Below are 16,723 nucleotides of genomic sequence, written 5' to 3' on the forward strand. Positions count from 1 at the left end.
CGGTGGTGCTCCCTCCTGAACCAAGGCGAGGTGCGTCTCACGCGCCTTCCGAGCCTTATATGCATCAACGACCTCCTGTGGTGCGCGGCACTGGCGGGAGAAATGCTCCACCGAGCCACAACGGAAGCAGTCCTGAGGCCTTTGCCCTCCCTTGCCTGGCTTGTTCTGCTTAGCCGGGGCGGGGGGTGAGGGCCCTTCTTCTTGCCCTTCCGGCCCCTCTTCTTCTGTTGAGGCTTGCGGGCTTTGAGAGCGTTCACCTCCTGGCGAGAACTCCCCCCAAGTGGTTGCGCGACAAAGTTCTTTTTGAGAACCTCGTCCTGCGCCTCCACCACCTGGAGGACGTCAATCAACTCTGAATACCTCGTGTAGTTCCCCTGGCGGTAGTTCCGTGAGGACTGGACCGCGTCGGGGTGGAAAGTGGATAGGGTTTTCTCAATCTTCTGGGAGTCGGTAATCTCAGTACCACACAACCGAAGAGTCGTACAAATCCGGTGCAGAGCCGAATTGTACTCTCCAACCGTCTTGAAGTCCGCAAACCTCAGACGGATCCACTCTGCCTCTGCACGTGGCTTCACAGTGTACTTCAGCCGCTCAAACCGCTGCTTAAGAGCGGTCCAAAGGCCAGAAGCACTGCGCTCAGCCATATACTCATCTTTCAGAGTAGGTGACAGGTGATGACGGAGAAAGTGCAGAGCCTGCGCATTCTCAGTTTCGAACTTGGGATCAGTGACGGCCAGCTGGGCCCCCTTACCGATCGCCCTCAGGAGGGTTTTGCCCTGGAGAAAGATCTCGCAGTCCGAGGACCATGACAGGTAGTTTAGCCCTGTCTGGGCCAACTCAGGAAACTCCTTGTTGACAATTCCGGCCATCTGCGATTTATGCAAAAATCATGAGATTACAGCAGGTAATCTTTTGCACAAAGCGATGTTGATAAACTTATTCAATAAAATGACGTTCCAATATTTAAAACATGCTATTATATGACTTACTAAATGATTAAGAGTGCTAAACAATTAATCTATAGCAGTAAAATCATACTATAATATCATGTTACAAAAGATAGCATGTTAAGCGCATCTAGTATGTGAAAACTAGCCCAAAAATTGAATTCCCGAGGCATTTTTAAGCCCAAATACGTGTTTTCAGTGAAAACAGACAGTTCCAGGGGCTTCTACGCGAAATATTACAGCAGGAATAAAACTTGCGTAAACTCTGGAAACTACGGGGGCTAAACCGCAAAAATCCCGCGCTGCAGTCCGGCTCAGTTCTGTTGGCCCGTTTAGTGCGTAGCAGCCAGCCCCTCCCTCTCTCTCTTTTTTTTATGGAGCCAACAGCCGGGGCCCAGATGGGCCCGGCAGCCAGCAGGCCGGCCCAGGCGCTGCGCTGCCTTCCCTGGGGCGACGCTAGGGTTTCCCTAGCGCCCGCAGCGTGGATGCGGCGGCGGCCCCGGCATGTGGCGGCGGCGGCGGCCATCCCGGCACGGCGTCAGCAGGACGCGGCGGGGAGCGGCCATCGAGGCGCGTGCCAGCAGGGCGCGGTGGCTGGCCATCGGGGCGCGACGTCGAGCGCGCGCGCTGGCCAGCGGTGACGCGGCGACGGCGGTCAGCAGGGTGCGGCCATCAGTTACGCGGCGACCAGTGCCAGGCCAGCACGCACGCCGAGCGCGGCTACCACGCACGCAAGCGGGGGCGGCCTGCAGTCGGGCGGCGACCAGCGGGGCCGCGGCCAGCAGGGCACGCAGCGGGGCGTCAGCAGGACGCGGCGACGGCAGATAGCGGCGCGGCCGGCGGCCAGCGGGGTCGGCACGGGCATGCGTGTGTCTCGGGGTTCCTAATCTTCGTCTTGTTCATCGGGAACATTGACGGCGCATGGCACAGCAGGTGCGTTGCGGCAGTACCACGATCATCTGGATCGCGATCTGTACCGACTCCCTATAGTGCAGTCAACAAGTTTCTCTTAGTCCAAGAACATCGACATTGGTCGGCGACGTGTTCGTTCGCTCGGTTCTTGGGAGGAAAATCCGCACCATAGGTAGATCAAATCCGCAAAATAATCTAATCGCAAAAACGGAATCGTAGTAACGAGAGGAATCCATTTTTGCAAAAGTGGGGATCGAATCTTATACCTCCGCGGGATCGACGAAAGCCTGCGTGATGCAGGCTTGACCAGGCTTGACGGAGAGTTGATGGAGCGAAGCGTGCTAATAATGTGTTCCGCAACTCCGCCGGCGAGTCCGGTGCGAGTCCGGTCCGAGGTTGCGGAGCGAGGGCGAGCGTCGTAGACGAAGTAGTCGAAGTAGTCGAACACGCGAAAGTAAATGATACAGAGAGATATGAAGGAGACCAACTTTATTAATCAATGATCAGGGATTACAATGATGGCTCCTCGTTGCTTTATATAGGGGTAAAGGGTTAAGGGATAAGTAGCGGAAACGGGAGGGGCTATATGCACGAGGCCGCCGCCACCCCTGGTGGCCCCGGTTTCCCAACACCCCTCCCCCCTCCGCCTGCGCCGCGCACTGCAAACCCCGTCCCTCTCCACGGCAACCGCAGCCGAAAAAGCTCCACGGCAACCGCAGCCGAAAAAGCTCCCACTAGACACGAAACAGAGCACGAGGCTTCCACTTCCACGACGCAATCTCCACCCCCTTCTTCCTCCTGCACCCGCGCCCCACCCAAAAGGGAGCAAGAATCTGCGCCTGCACCGCCGTCCCTCCTTTCTCCCTCCTCCCCGCCTCCCCGGAGCCCGCCCAGCATCGGATCCTTCGCCCCCCGGTGCGGTTTCTGAATCCAGCCGAGCCAGCCCAGTCCCACCACCAGTGGGCGCCGTGGCGATTCCTTTCGCTGCTCATTTTCTGGTGTAACTACCACCGGCCCCGGCCATCTATCCCATCTCCCTGCGCTTTTGCGTCGGCGAGGTTCTCCTCCAACTCCAACCAAGCTTTTCCAACGGCACGGGTTTGTCCCTCACCGGAGGGAGGCCCACCACTCCTGTCGTCTTGCTGGCGCTGGCACTCTAGTCCTTCCTAGGTTGTCCCTCCCTACATCGTCTTGGGGCGGTCCGAATCTTCAGTCAGGTCCGTCCGTGCTTGCCTGGTTTTTGGTTTATTTTTAACCCCTTCCTTTTCTGCCGAGATCTCGTTGTTGCTCTCCGGTTTGAATGAGAAATTCGTCGCCGGTTGTTGAAAACAGTGCAATTTCCTCTTACTCCTCCTCCCAGGAAGGTATTCTACCCTTGCTTGTGTCTGGGGTTTCGCTCGTTGCTTCCCAACTGTCCAAGGTTTTGCCAAGTTTGGGTGACCAAGGATTCCTGGTGAGGAGGATTTTGGTTCCCCTGAAGCTCCTTGGTGCTCCGAATTTGGGGGGTTTTGGAGGAAAGCTCTAAGTCTTGGCCTCCTGCTCCTTGGTTAGTCCGACCAAGGCCGAAGAAGAAGCTGCCAATGGAGCCGCCTAGCAGTAGCAGGCTCTGGGCTTCTCTCTGGACCTTCATCAAGTTCCTGCCCTACTTCTGCGGCCTCTTCATCCTTGGGCTCATTAAAGGTGACATCCTGATCTCTCTACTCTGTTGCTTCTTTTGGTGTGCAAGTCTGATCTGTCATGTGTGAGTAAAATGGAGTGGTCATATGTGGCTGTGCATTTCCTTGCCTTGTATGGTAGTCCCTTGATTTCTCTGCTGCTTGTGTACATGCCTGACAGGCATTACTCACTATGCTGTTCCAGCTTTTGTTATGATATGACCAGATTGCTTTCACCTGGCTTGAGTTATTAGCTTTCAAAAGTAGTTGTTGGTTTTAACTCATGGGCTGGTATCATTTCAGTTTACTCTGTTCATTATTGGATAACAGTGTCTATGTTTTAATTATCAAATAACCCTTTGTTGACAGATGGTATGCACTTTCACCCATAAGGCTACATGGGCTTCAACCTGAAAAATCTTGTGGTTTCTCACACACAAAAATATGCTCAGAACTAGCATCAATTTGAGCCTGTTAGAAAATGTTCTCCTTGTCTTGTCTATAGAAGTATTTAATATTTGTTGATTTGGTGTTTTTTGAGATTGTGTACAACCGAAACCATGAAGTTTGTTAGGTACATATGTGACCTTGTGGATTTACTGTGCCGTTTGAATGCTTTCGGTTGAATTATGTCGCCTGTTGTCTGTTGATGTGTGCATGCAAGCCATAGATTTGCAAATGAATGACAGACTTTCATGGGGATCAATGTATGTAAAAGCTGAAATTGCAGCTCTGTTGTGTGCTTAAATACTTCTATTTGCGTTGTTAGTTCATTTTTGTTTGATTCTTCTACATATTTAAACTATGTATCGTATCCCCTCACTTCATACTATTCTGTCTAACAGGTATTCTGCTATGCCCTTGGGCATGCCTTATTATGGCAATCGGAATATCTGCACTAATTCTTGGGTTATGGCCTATGCATCTGATTTGGACATACTACTGCATCATCAGGTACAGTGTGTATCTTCTGCAGTTTCACCCTTAGCAAGCACATTAATACGCGTCTAAATACTCATATTATTTGTCCTCTTTTTGTCGAAGGCAGAACCAGAATGGTTGGACCTGTAGTAAAGCTTCTACTTCTTGTTGCTGCCACTGTGATCTTGATCTTATGGTTGATAGTTGGCATCCCGGGAAGCGTTTTGGCTGGATTATTATATGGCTTTCTAGCACCAATAATGGCCACGTTCGATGCAGTTGGCGAAGGCAAAGAAAATACATTTGTTCATTGCTTTGTGGTAAATTTTCTTTTGGTGAAACATGCCATTCCATTGTATTTATGCCCTTCCTGCTTTCTTAGAACATATTTTACATGTTACCATCTCAAAACTGCAGGATGGAACATGGAGCACTATTACTGGTAGTTGTACAGTGGTCAGAGATTTGAAAGACATGCTTTTCCACTCCTATTTCTCAATTATGGATGACCTTCGTCTTCAGACACCTTGTGGAAAGCCATATGAGATAAGGTTTGCTTCCTGTTTGTATCTAGTACTAGCCTTTAACTTATATGACCTTCATCACATATGCAAACTAGCTCCTTTTATGGTTGACTTCATAGCCGAGAGAAATGAGCCCTAGATGCAGTGCTCTGTATTTAGGCAGCACATCTCTTTTTGTTCTTCCTTGAAGAATTATGGATTATAAATATTGAGTACAAATATTTATTTACAGATTGCTTGATATTCCCGGGGCGTTGTTGTCTGCTGCTTGTGGACTCATACTGGATGTAATAATGTTCACACTAATTGCCATCTACAAGTGCCCTGTGATGCTTTTCAAAGGATGGAAACGACTGATTCAGGATTTGATTGGGAGAGAAGGACCTTTTCTGGAGACAGCGTGTGTGCCATTCGCAGGTCTTGCTATTCTTCTCTGGCCATTTGCGGTACTAGGGGCTGTTCTTGCATCTATCCTGTCCAGTATTCCTTTAGGCCTATTTGGTGCAGTTGTAGCTTACCAGGTATGGTAACTTGTACTTGCATAAATTATCATCTAGTAAAAATGCTAGGCGATATCCTTTTTCTTTTTGAAGTCATGGAGCCTTGCTCGTGTTGATTTCTCAGGAATCCTCTGTAGTCATGGGACTCTCTTATGCTGTCTCATCTGTGTCCATCTTTGATGAGTACACGAATGATGTGCTTGACATGGCACCGGGATCTTGCTTCCCAAGGTATAACCATAAACCATATTGCATGCCTTTGGATCAAATCATAAATAACTTAAGGTTTCTTGTACTGACGTTTGAACTCTCTAGGTTGAAATATCGGAAACAGAAAAATGAAGATTCTTCACATGGTGGTCAACTATCTAAGCCAGGCTCATTCGACAAGGAGAACCAAGAAGGAAAGAAACCTCTAAACCGTGTCACATCATTTAAGAACAGCATGGATGAGTTCAATCCATTCAAGGTTATCTTTTCTTGCTAATACATTAGTAGATCACAATGCTTCTGCGTCTTGTGACCAGCTTCACTTTTTGTACAGTCCAATAGGAATAGCATATGTTGGGAATAGGTTATTCAATTTTGTAAATGTCATTATCTGCTGCTTTCTATTCCTTAATAATATTTGAACTTCCAGAATCGGGACATATAACCGATTGTAGCTGTTATGCAGATGCTGGACCACTTATTTGCTGAATGCAAGCGGCAGGGAGAGGTTTTGGTGAATGAAGGAGTGATAACAATGAAAGACATCCAAGAAACGAAGTCAGGCAAAGTTGGCAGTGGGGTTCTTAACGTTGGTTTACCGGCATATGTAATCCTTAATGCACTCCTTCGATCTGCAAAATCTAACTCTAATGGCCTAATCTTGAGTAAGTTCACATAAAAACTTTCCTGTTACACCACTACCTGAAGGGTGTTATGATTACCTTAGCCTGACCTGCTTTGGAACATATTCAGGTGATGGCACTGAGATTACATCTGATAATAGGCCTAAAAGCACTCTCTTTGACTGGTTCTTCGACCCTCTTATGATCATCAAGGAACAAATTAAAGCCGAAAATTTCACAGAAGAAGAGGAAGAATGCCTCAAAATGCGAGTCTTGATGGTTGGTGAGCCCAGTAACCTCAAGGTCACTCTTCCTCATGTGCCATCACTGAATGAGCGGAAAAAAGCAGAAATCGACGCATTTGCTCGAAGGTACCGCCCTGCTCATTCTTTCATTTTGGTCAACACTATCACTGATATTTGCGACCGCCTGCTCCTTCTCTGTATCATCAAAGATTGCAAGGAATCACAAAGTCGATATCGAGATATCCTACATCCAAGCGTCGTTTCGATGTTCTTGTGAAGTCTCTCTTGTCGGAGCTCGAGAGGACGATGGGTGGCAGCGCGCCTGCCAATGGATCCCAAGCGTTAAGGTTGAGAGGCGGTATTGCCCGAATGCTTAGCCAGAAATCCGTTGGGAAGACGGCAAACATCATGGATGAAGATCCAGAAGCGCAAGTGGCAAGGAAGGCTCTCACTCCATGATAACTTTGATGATGTATTGTGTAGCTGACAAGCTAGCGAGAGGCCAACTCTGTAAAAAATGTGTAAAAGAGAAGCAGCTATGAGCTACTAGTATGAACGTTCTTAGGTGTAGCTTGGGTTGTTGTAAGTTTTGTTGTGCAAACATTTATTGCAGATCTCGCTAGTATGTTGGCATTTGAACCTGTCTCTCTGATATCACGAGGAGAAACTTGCATTAAACAAAACTCCAGGATTTGGTAACTGGTTTTACTGGGGCTAATTTGTTACACAAACTTCAGGGCTGTTTGGTTCTATGCCTTGCATTGCCACACATTTTTGCCAAACTTGCCTAAGGTTAGTTTAACAAAATGAGAGTCACAAGTTGGCAAGCCTAAGGGAATCTTGCCATACTTTTTGTGTGTATGTCATGTGGGGCCCTAATATGGCTTGCCTAAGGTGTGGCTTGAACCAAACACTTGGTCAAACTTGCCTAACCTAAGCGTGGCAACCTTTGGCAATCTTAATCACAAACCAAACAGCTGGAGGTGTAACAAATTAGAACATTCATCGACTCATCCACAGGCAACAACAAAGAGACCAATTGTCCAAAATAGCCACGGTGAAAGACCACAAACTGAATACAGCTGGAGGTGTTTATAATTTACTTCTAACATCTATAGCCAGACATGTTCAGCAGCTAAACCCACACATGCGCAAAATTTTGGGAATTGCGTGAAACTCGCGTCGATTTAAGCACCAGGTCCGTCCATTGATTCAGCCCCAAAGACTATCTGGAGGCTGGCTATCAGGCACCTCGGTGTCCTCCAGCAGCTCGGTTGGTTTCAGCCTCGCCTTCTTGTAGCTACTGGAGCCTCGGAGGACGGAGTTGATGTCACTCCTCTGTGACCTGAACAAATGGGATCAAAGCAACTCAGGTCTCAAGCAAGCTTCAACATTGTAGACCAGTAAAAGGCGAAAATCAGACTATGTTCGTCTAGTCAAGCAGTTCTATCCAAAATGTTACCGTGCATGCATCTACACCCAGTGGGGATACAAGACGGCTACAACATAACTACCATAGTAAGTTAATGTGTACCCTCCTCGCTCGTTCACATTTGCAGTGTGCTAAACTAGTTCGTCTAGTCAAGCAGTTCTATCCAAACTAGTTTTTTTTTAATATACAGATTTAAGAACTTACAGCGATGCAATGCCTTCATCATCAGGTACGTCGCTTCCCTCCCAGGCCGTGGATGAAATTCCTGTTGAATGCACATCAGTTAGCCAATTTCCACAAGTGGACCAGCGTATCATCAGATGCAAAGTCGGAAAACAGTTCGTGAGCAGCCACACTGAATAACAAACACAGGGCAAACCGTGGATTGTGGATGTCTATGAACAGAATACTAAAATAAGTACCAGTGTATTGTGTGCCATTCTGGAGATACACTTAATACTGAAAAGGGGAATTTATCAAAGCAAAGCAAGAATTTTGGAATGAGTTCCACCACGGCAGAGGAATACATAAAAGATAAGCAGTTATATTCAGTAAGTAAATAAATGCATAACAAGTGCAAATGCAATCCAGCATAAAGTTGGCCAGCTAGTACCTATTCCAAGTTACATGTTCCTACCTGAGTCAGCAGATGTGGATGAATCATCTGATGAGTTTTCCTTGCCAACCTTTTCACCCATGGTGTTCAATAGTTCATCAGAGTCTTCACTTATGGTGTCACTGAAAATTGCGCCAGCGCCTCTCTTACTAGTATCCTTCTTGGATTTGTCATTGAGCTGTTCAAAAAAATTTCTTGGAACTTTCCGAACTGCTACTCTAAATCGGTTAACAGCTGGTGTGCCATAAGTGCTTTCATTTGATGCTTGTGGGCTGATGGGACTGCTCTGAACAACATTGCTTACAACCTTAGGATTTGCATTTTCCCTCCCATCAATAGACCCGTCATGTTTTCTATTCTTACCATGATGCTTTGTCTGAGAAGTAGAGTTCATTTGTTCTTTGCCCATGCGTGCATGGTCCTTCTCAGTGGGCAAATCAGTCTGATTGTCAGCACCAACCTTGCTTTGGCGGGGCTTCTTTTCAAAAGTGCTATCACGTGTGGCATCTTCTTTTTCCTGTTCCTTCTTCTCTTTTGCATTGCCCTGATCCATTCTTCCTTTCTGCGGTGCAGAAGTGTCAGTATCTTGATTACCACCATCAGGATTTTGACACTCGGGTTTGACCAAATCCTGTTTTCTTTTGCTCTTCTTTTTCTCCTTGGTTTTCCTCACATTACCATCTTCTCTGTTAATGTTTTCTGCTTCAGTCTCCTGTTGCGGCATACTATTATCCTTGGTGATTTTATCACTGTTCTCTTTTGCATTGCCCTGTTCTATTCTTCCCTTCTGCACAACAGAATGCAGCAAATTTTGTGAACAATTATCAGTGTCTTCATTATTACCAATAGGGTTTTCAGACTCGGGTTTGACCAAATCCTGCTTTCTTTTGCTCTTCTTTTTCTCCTTGGCCTTTTCCACATTACCATCTTCTCTGTTCGTGTTTTCTGCTGAAACAGATGGCACACCCACATTGCCAGTATCAAAATGATCAGCTACACTAGTTTTATCTGTATGAAGATGGGATTCTGGCAGATCATTTGGTTCAATAATACCAGCATGTTGAGACTGCATATCTGGTTTTCTTTTGCTTTTCTTTTTGCCCTTAACTTCCCTTATAGTAGTTTCATCATTGTTTTCTGCAGAAACAGATGGGCCATTCATCACACTGGGGCTAAAATGGTCCAAGAAATTAATTTTGCCATTTTCAGAATGAATCGCTGCAGAATCATTTGGTTCAACAGCACCAGCAGAACCTTTAGGAATAGCTGCTCCCTCCTGAGCCCTGGAGTTCATCAAATCTGCAACAGAACCTTGTTCCAAAGCAGTATCCTGACTCTGAAGTTCAGTCTTGGAAGATTTCTTCCTTCCCTTTCGAGCATTAGGCTTATCATGCATGATAATTGTGCCATCTTTATGAAGTACTGATGATTCTGTTGGAGCTCCTACTATATTTTTGTCATTACGAGGCCCACCATCAGTTACATATTTTTCCTGGTCATCCTTTATGAACTGATTATCTTGTCCATATGTAGGATGATTTATTTCCTGTATTGTAGGAGTCTGAGTCTTCAAAGACTTTCTGCTTTTCTGCCGTAATACTTGACCAGTACTTGCAGGAGCGTCAACTGAAGAACCTTCCAGAAGCAATTCCTCTTTGGTGTCATTTCCTCCTTCCAAGTCCTCTGTGGGAACCTGTCTGACTTGCACACCCAAAGACTGAATATCTTTACTGCTATCGGTAGACACATGCTTTAATGAAGTCTTCTTTCTCTGACGCTTACTGGATTTGGTTCTGCCATCAGCTGGCACTACTGTATTCTCAGTCAAAACATCATTAAGATCATCAGACTGATTATCTGCTGGATATTTCAGAGGTAAGGCTGCACTAACAACACCTTCAGTGTGTTCCTTTACTGGATCTCCACTTAAGTTGTCTGTGCATCCTAAATCTGCCAATACCTCATTAATCACATTGGTTGCTGCTACATCCGCGGTTCCATCAAGCTTCCTGCAAGCACTACCCGTTGCTTCTCCTATAGTGCCTTGTGTTGTTTGCTCTGCATTTAGGGGATCGTCACTTGCATGCTGTGTCGAGCTTCCACCTGTAGTGGGTCCAGATGATTTTGTCAAAGGATCATCCTTTGAAGACTCCAAGCGGAGTTTTCTCTTCTTTTTACGCTTCCCATCACCAGTTGGATTTTCTGTTACAGTAGAATCCCCTTGATTCACCTTGCTTGGTTCATTTACAGTCTCCACCTGAGCATTTGCAATGGATCCAGATGGTTTTGTCACACCTTGAGTAGTAGGACCATCCTTTGAAGACTCCGAGTGGCGCCTTTTCTTCTTCTTCAGCTTTCCATCACCAGCTGAATGTTCTATGACATTACAATCCCCTCGCTGCACATTACTTGTGATGTGCCACTTATAAGGGTCATTTAAGATGTCCCCCTGAGTAGACACTATATCTGATTTGGCTGCTTTCTCGCTATACCCAGACTGGTCTTTTGCTTCAGCAGTATCCATGGAAGATAGGCCAACAGAACTAACCTTATTTGATTCCTGGCAATTCTTCTCATGAGAAATATTACCGGCTGTATCTGCCATATCCAGGACATTCTCACTTTTACTTCCTTTCTCCATGTTGCTTACCTCAACTCCTCTTTCATCATGATATTCATCATTGATTCCTTCTGCAATTGTTTCTTCACCAGCTACAACTTTGGAAGTGGAATTACTGGTCTCTCCAACTGCCGGATTTCCATATCCTTCATGTACAATACCAATGTTACTTTTGTCAGCAACTAGATCAGTAGTTGCCTGAGCATCAGTACCCAACTGGCTTCCACTATTGAGTTGTGATGATGGAAGATGCATGTCAGATGGTCTGACCATTGCTTTGTCTCTGCTAGTCATTTCAACATTATCTACACCATCACCTTGTTGCCCTTGGTTTTCATGAAGCAGGCCTCCATCTAACGCTTTTGGTACCTCCACTGTTCCAGCTGATGGTTTTGTTATTTCTTGGGCATCTTTGGGAGCGACTGACTGATGTTTTTTCCTTTTCTTATTCTTTCCAGGAATGATTGGATTTTCAGGCTGGATTGAATCCTCTTGTGCATTTCCATGTGATTCTTGCTGAAAAGAATTGCTTGGAATTACCCCAAGAGAATTAGTGTTTGTTTCCAATGAAGGCTTATCCAAGCTATTCACATCCCTGGTTTTGTAATCATTAGTTTCTCTAACAGGATCTACAGCTGACATGTTAACAGAATCAGTCCTTCTAGCCCTTTTGCGCTCCTTTTCCTGAGAGGGATCATCCAGTGCATGAAGCTCTCCCACCGTTCCCTCCCTTGTCCCCACTTGCTTGTCACCAGAAACAACACCAAGATCATGGTCTTCGACACTATGCAGAAGGTTTTCCTTTCTTGCGAGTAACTCTTCTCCAACCAGGGCCACATTGCTTTGATTTGAAAATCTACTGACATTTGCCACAGAATTTGTTTGTACATCAGTAGCCAGGCTTACTGCTGCATCCTTCTTTGTAACCGTACTCGGATGTGACGAGGATGACAGCTGCACATCATTTGGCACTGCATCATGTGCATGAACATTAAGCAATGCTGCAGCCTCCTCACTACCTACAAAAGCACATGAAGTATTAGATTTTAAAATAACTCAGCATAAACTATATGAAGGGAAATCAACAATATTAGCAGGTTCAACCTCATGCCTCAACAGACGATACAACTACGGACAGCATAAATTTTAACAACTTACATGCATACTGAAAAGAGGTTAATCATATGCATGAGAAAGAACATATTGACTCGAGCATGTCAAAGAAATCCACAGCCTCCACTGAGCGAGAAGGAGCTGTAGGTTGACCATACACAGGAGATTTGACACAAAGGTTCGCTTCAGAAACACAAAAACTTGAATGATCAATTCAACTGAATAGCTAACCTCATATCCCGAATAAGACATTAACCAACAATAAGCAAACTACAAAACAGTAGCGATGCTAACTTGACTCAACAATTAATACAATTCAAATGCCACAGTGGCTGCTAACTCAATACCTTCCAGCATTTGAGGATTTACACCGCCTGATATTGTTGCAGGCAACTCCATAAGACGTTTGTCCATATCAACTCCAAGACAACCTCTACTTGATCTCCCTCTATCCTCGTCTCTGCAGTAGTGTGAGTCCGTCGCAACTGCTACCATCTTGACATGCAGAAAGCACCCAGCTTTGACTTTGGAAAATGCACTCCTCAATGCCATCGAATCAGAGAGGTGGTACATTGCACCCTTGCGTAGCACCTGGCGGAAATACTAACACATTTAGAAACTTGCATTACCCTTTGAAGGGTCTCCAGATTGCACATGCTAACTGTATGGAGTTTCGGAAGAACATGCCATTCAGTCCAGGACTGTAGCACCTGGCGGAAATACTAACACATTTAGAAACTTGCATTACCCTTTGAAGGGTCTCCAGATTGCACATGCTAACTGTATGGAGTTTCGGAAGAACATGCCATTCAGTCCAGGACTACGAGGGGGGAAATGAGTTGCCCTGACTATCAGAATCAAGATATACATCTTTGAAGAATCACAATTCATGTATATATTCAATGAACTTTGTCAATTTTGATAGCCATCTATTGCATTTTTTATCAAAGAAACCGGAATTGTTAGTTAGCTCAATCTCCATTAGGCGTTTGACGAACCATACACACTGATTCGGAGGCAGGGTTTATTGAGGTTTTGGGGTTTGGAGGCACTATGCTCCCAGCTGATCAGACGCCAATTAAGTAAAACGTGCCCATACTAAAGCATCTGATCACCTAACAAAACACAGGAAAACCTACACCGAAATGTCCATACACGAGACAAGCTACATGTCAAAATACAAGAAATCTAAGAGACCCTGAGGAGCTTACTACCCTACATCCGAAAAAAAAAACATGAAAAGGATCGAAGCCGTAAACTAGAACCTGAAAGGACTTGACGGCGACGGGGCCGAGGTCGGGGAAGGCGGCGGCGTGCTCCACGGCCACTTGCGCTGCGGGGAGGCAAACAAGCGAATCAGATAAGGTTATTCCGGTTTGGGTTTGATAGGAGGAGGGGAGGCGACGAGAGGCTTACACTTGAGGCGGCGGATGGTGGAGTCCGCGGCGACGTTCAGGGCGAGGAGCGTGCCGAGGTCGGTGTCGAGGAACAGGGACAGGTGGGCGCCTCCGTCGGCGGAGCGCGCCTGCGGCGGCGGCGGTGACGGCGACGACCGCGGGCCGGCCATTGCTGGGGTGCGGCCGCCGCCAGCAAGAGAGGGGAGGAGAGGGGTTTGGCAGAGAGAGACGAGAAGTGGCGTATTTTGAGGGTGCGCTTTAGGTTATAGGCCAACCATTTCGAAATTACTGGAGATTTTTTTAGGATGGGCGCGCATAGCCAAAATAAAGAGGCGAAATTTCTTTTTAAGAATAAAGAGGCAGATTTGGTTCTACAGTACAAAGCATTTGCCCTTTTTCACAAGAAGGTCTTTTTTATTACACCACAAAGAGTTTCCTCTCGTTTAACTCCAAATTTACATTTGACAAATGTATTCTTTCTGTCAAATGAGCACTGCATATATTAACTACAAAGAGATAATACTATGTAGTACTACAAACCATGACATGCTTATATAAGGTGTACTCACAAAAAAAAGTTATATAAGGTGGAGCTTGTAGAAAAAATGAATATGTGGAAAAAGATTGCTTGCCAACTAGCAGCATGTTGCCTTTGATTGATGTTTCTTTTTGGAGGAAGCTAGTCCTTTAGGGCTTAAATGCGCAGCTTGTCGGCTGTGAAAGGTATACCTTTCCTTTCCCACCTGTTTTCGGTGTCTAAGTAGGTAAGTACGCTCGGCCCAGTACTAAACTTTAGCATTAAAGCCAGAGTCCTTCTTTTTATGAATGTTCAGGACATGGGATATTTCATTGATCTATCAGCAGTGTACATATACAAATCGTGCAATGCAGCATAAGACCATCTGCAAATACAATTGTATTGAGACAGTTCTCATTGCTCGAAGCTAAACATCTGGAACTTGAACATCTATTCTGAATCTTTAGTGCTAGCTTGGCCTGGTGATGTGCTCGATAATTCTGACTCCTATGAATGTGGTAGATCCTGAAAGCATCGAAGGCCGAAGAAGTTGTCATTTGGGATAGTTGCAGCCTGATGGTCCAATGACGCAGAGTGAGGAAGAGATTTCGAACTGATGCCGCATTCGCCAATGTTGCGTTGTCCGTCAGGAAAGTAGTCTGCTGAAGCTGAAGCAAACCTGCAATGTGGGTTGCAAGCACGAAACTGAAAGCTTCGACCTAGATGGCAAAAGCCGCTAGTGGCTAAAGCCGCTAGTGGAGAGACAACCAAGATACGAAGTTGAGAGCATGTCTGGTCGCCTCCCAACCGCATGAATATACCTAATCCAGCAGGTGTCGGTTGGCCATCCGAACTACAAAACCAAGAGGCATATGAGAATACAGTAGGACCTATAAAACTGGAGATATTCCTAATTGTGCTTATTGGATGTGGTACACTCTTCGGGGAAGCATGATCCTCCTGCACTGACACAACATGCTCCATGTGTAATTGGGTATTAACTGACGATGACATGTACCTAGGGTAGGGTCATAGGCCTGACCTAGACGCCCTACCCAAGGACATTGCCCCAGAGTCAAGGACATTCAAAGTACAACAGAAGATACCGACTGGAATCACCTTGGAGTGCAATCCACTCGACCAGCTATCCCACTCGGATACCCCAATTCCACTCGACCAAGATAGAGTCACTCGACCATACGAAGAATCACTCGGAGTACAAAAGATCTAAAGCCACCCCAGGATGGCAACGGTCAGGCGTTCACTCCATAGTCTTAAATGTCATCAATAGTCATTTATAGGCGAGCGTTACCAGTAACACCCCTGTCTTAACTTACATTGAACCATGTGTAACTGAGGGCTGGAGGGGTCTGGCGCACTCTATATAAGCCACCCCCTCCTTTGGCACAAGGGTTCGCACCCCCTGTAACTCACACGCATATTCCAGTCGACAAGCCTCCGGGCACCGAGACGTAGGGTTGTTACCTCCTCCGAGAGGGGGCTGAACTCGTAAACTCGCGTGTACAACCTTGCCGTAGCTAGGGCCTTGCCTCCTCCTACGTACCCCCTATTCTTACTGTCAGACTTACTCCCACGACAGTTGGCGCCCACCGTGGGGCGGGCGTCTTAGCGACTTCCGGCGAGGTTGCAGTTTTTCCGATCTCCATCAACATGGTTTCCAGTGGTGGTTTGGCCTTGGGCCATGAGATCCGTCTCGGCGTGCTCGTCTTCATCGCCGACGACTCCGCCTGGCTCCAAGAAGCCCCCCTCGACGTTGAGGCCCTTCCCATCCGCGGGGCAGCGCATTTCTGCGCGAGTGCCTGCGGCGTCCTCCTGCGGCAGCCGTCGACCCAGTATCGGTCGGCTCCCGCGTCATCCGCTCTCCCCGCTGTACGCCGCCGCAAGCGATTCGGTCGGTCGCAGCTTCAGCGGTGGGTGAAGCATGCGGTGGCTCGCCAGTCGGCCACCCCTCAAGTTGCGGCTATCGAGCCCGACGAATCTCTCTACGGAACATTCGACTGGTTCCGCGGACACTCTTTCCGAGTGCGGGAGCAGCGACCCTGCGGCAGAAGTCCTCATGGCCGACTCACCTCGCAGCCCGCCTGGGTTCCGTCGCGGTGGTGGCGGTGATGGCGGCGGCGGCCCATCGCGTGGTCACGACGAATATCATCACCAAGCCCTCACTTCGGAGCAAAGGGAAGAGCCGCATCGTCTCAACGTGGAGGCGCTCCATACCCCCATCATCGGGGAGACCTCTGAGGCTCGGGCCTTGGAGGCTGCGCGCCAAGCCACCTTGGCTGAGCGCACGCATCTGAAGAATCTCCAACATTCACTCGACGAACGCGCCCGTCGACAGATCCCTGAATCCAGTCGACGGCCACGACAGTTGTTTTCGCCTGAACCTCAGGTATATCGCACTCCAGTTCAAAATCTTGCAGGAGTAGCACAAATAGCAAAGTCAATTCAGTCGTCTCGTTCAGAAGCTGGCAGA

At 47.0% G+C, this 16,723-nt stretch overlaps 2 protein-coding genes across 4 annotated transcripts; one reads left to right on the plus strand and one right to left on the minus strand.

Annotated features, from left to right (window-relative positions):
• Positions 1 to 2,424: 2,424 nt before the first annotated feature.
• Positions 2,425 to 7,236, plus strand: LOC109760095 (uncharacterized membrane protein At3g27390). Of its 2 annotated transcripts, XM_020318933.4 has the most exons (11): positions 2,425 to 3,076; positions 3,220 to 3,539; positions 4,360 to 4,468; positions 4,563 to 4,755; positions 4,853 to 4,986; positions 5,192 to 5,480; positions 5,584 to 5,690; positions 5,775 to 5,928; positions 6,136 to 6,334; positions 6,423 to 6,663; positions 6,747 to 7,236. In XM_020318933.4, exons 2-11 carry the CDS (start codon positions 3,440 to 3,442, stop codon positions 6,994 to 6,996), a joined length of 1,776 nt encoding a protein of 591 aa, XP_020174522.1. In that variant the 5' UTR covers positions 2,425 to 3,076; positions 3,220 to 3,439; the 3' UTR covers positions 6,997 to 7,236. The 2 variants fall into 2 exon arrangements, with proteins under 2 accessions (XP_020174522.1, XP_073364857.1); XM_073508756.1 differs by lacking the exon at positions 2,425 to 3,076 and having other exon boundaries at positions 3,161 to 3,539.
• A 287-nt stretch (positions 7,237 to 7,523) lies between these two features.
• LOC109760096 (uncharacterized) lies at positions 7,524 to 13,987 on the minus strand. Of its 2 annotated transcripts, none has more exons than XM_020318934.4 (6): positions 13,735 to 13,987; positions 13,584 to 13,651; positions 12,666 to 12,909; positions 8,607 to 12,224; positions 8,174 to 8,234; positions 7,524 to 7,882 (listed from the first exon to the last, which is right to left on the minus strand). In XM_020318934.4, the coding sequence occupies exons 1-6, from the start codon at positions 13,883 to 13,885 to the stop codon at positions 7,750 to 7,752; spliced, it is 4,275 nt and encodes a 1,424-aa protein (XP_020174523.1). In that variant the 5' UTR covers positions 13,886 to 13,987; the 3' UTR covers positions 7,524 to 7,749. The 2 variants fall into 2 exon arrangements, 1 of the variants encoding a protein (XP_020174523.1); XR_005768658.3 differs by having other exon boundaries at positions 7,836 to 7,882; positions 8,583 to 12,224.
• Positions 13,988 to 16,723: the final 2,736 nt, after the last annotated feature.

This window comes from Aegilops tauschii, chromosome 2 (assembly GCF_002575655.3).
Source record: "Aegilops tauschii subsp. strangulata cultivar AL8/78 chromosome 2, Aet v6.0, whole genome shotgun sequence".
Taxonomy (NCBI): Eukaryota; Viridiplantae; Streptophyta; class Magnoliopsida; order Poales; family Poaceae; genus Aegilops; species Aegilops tauschii.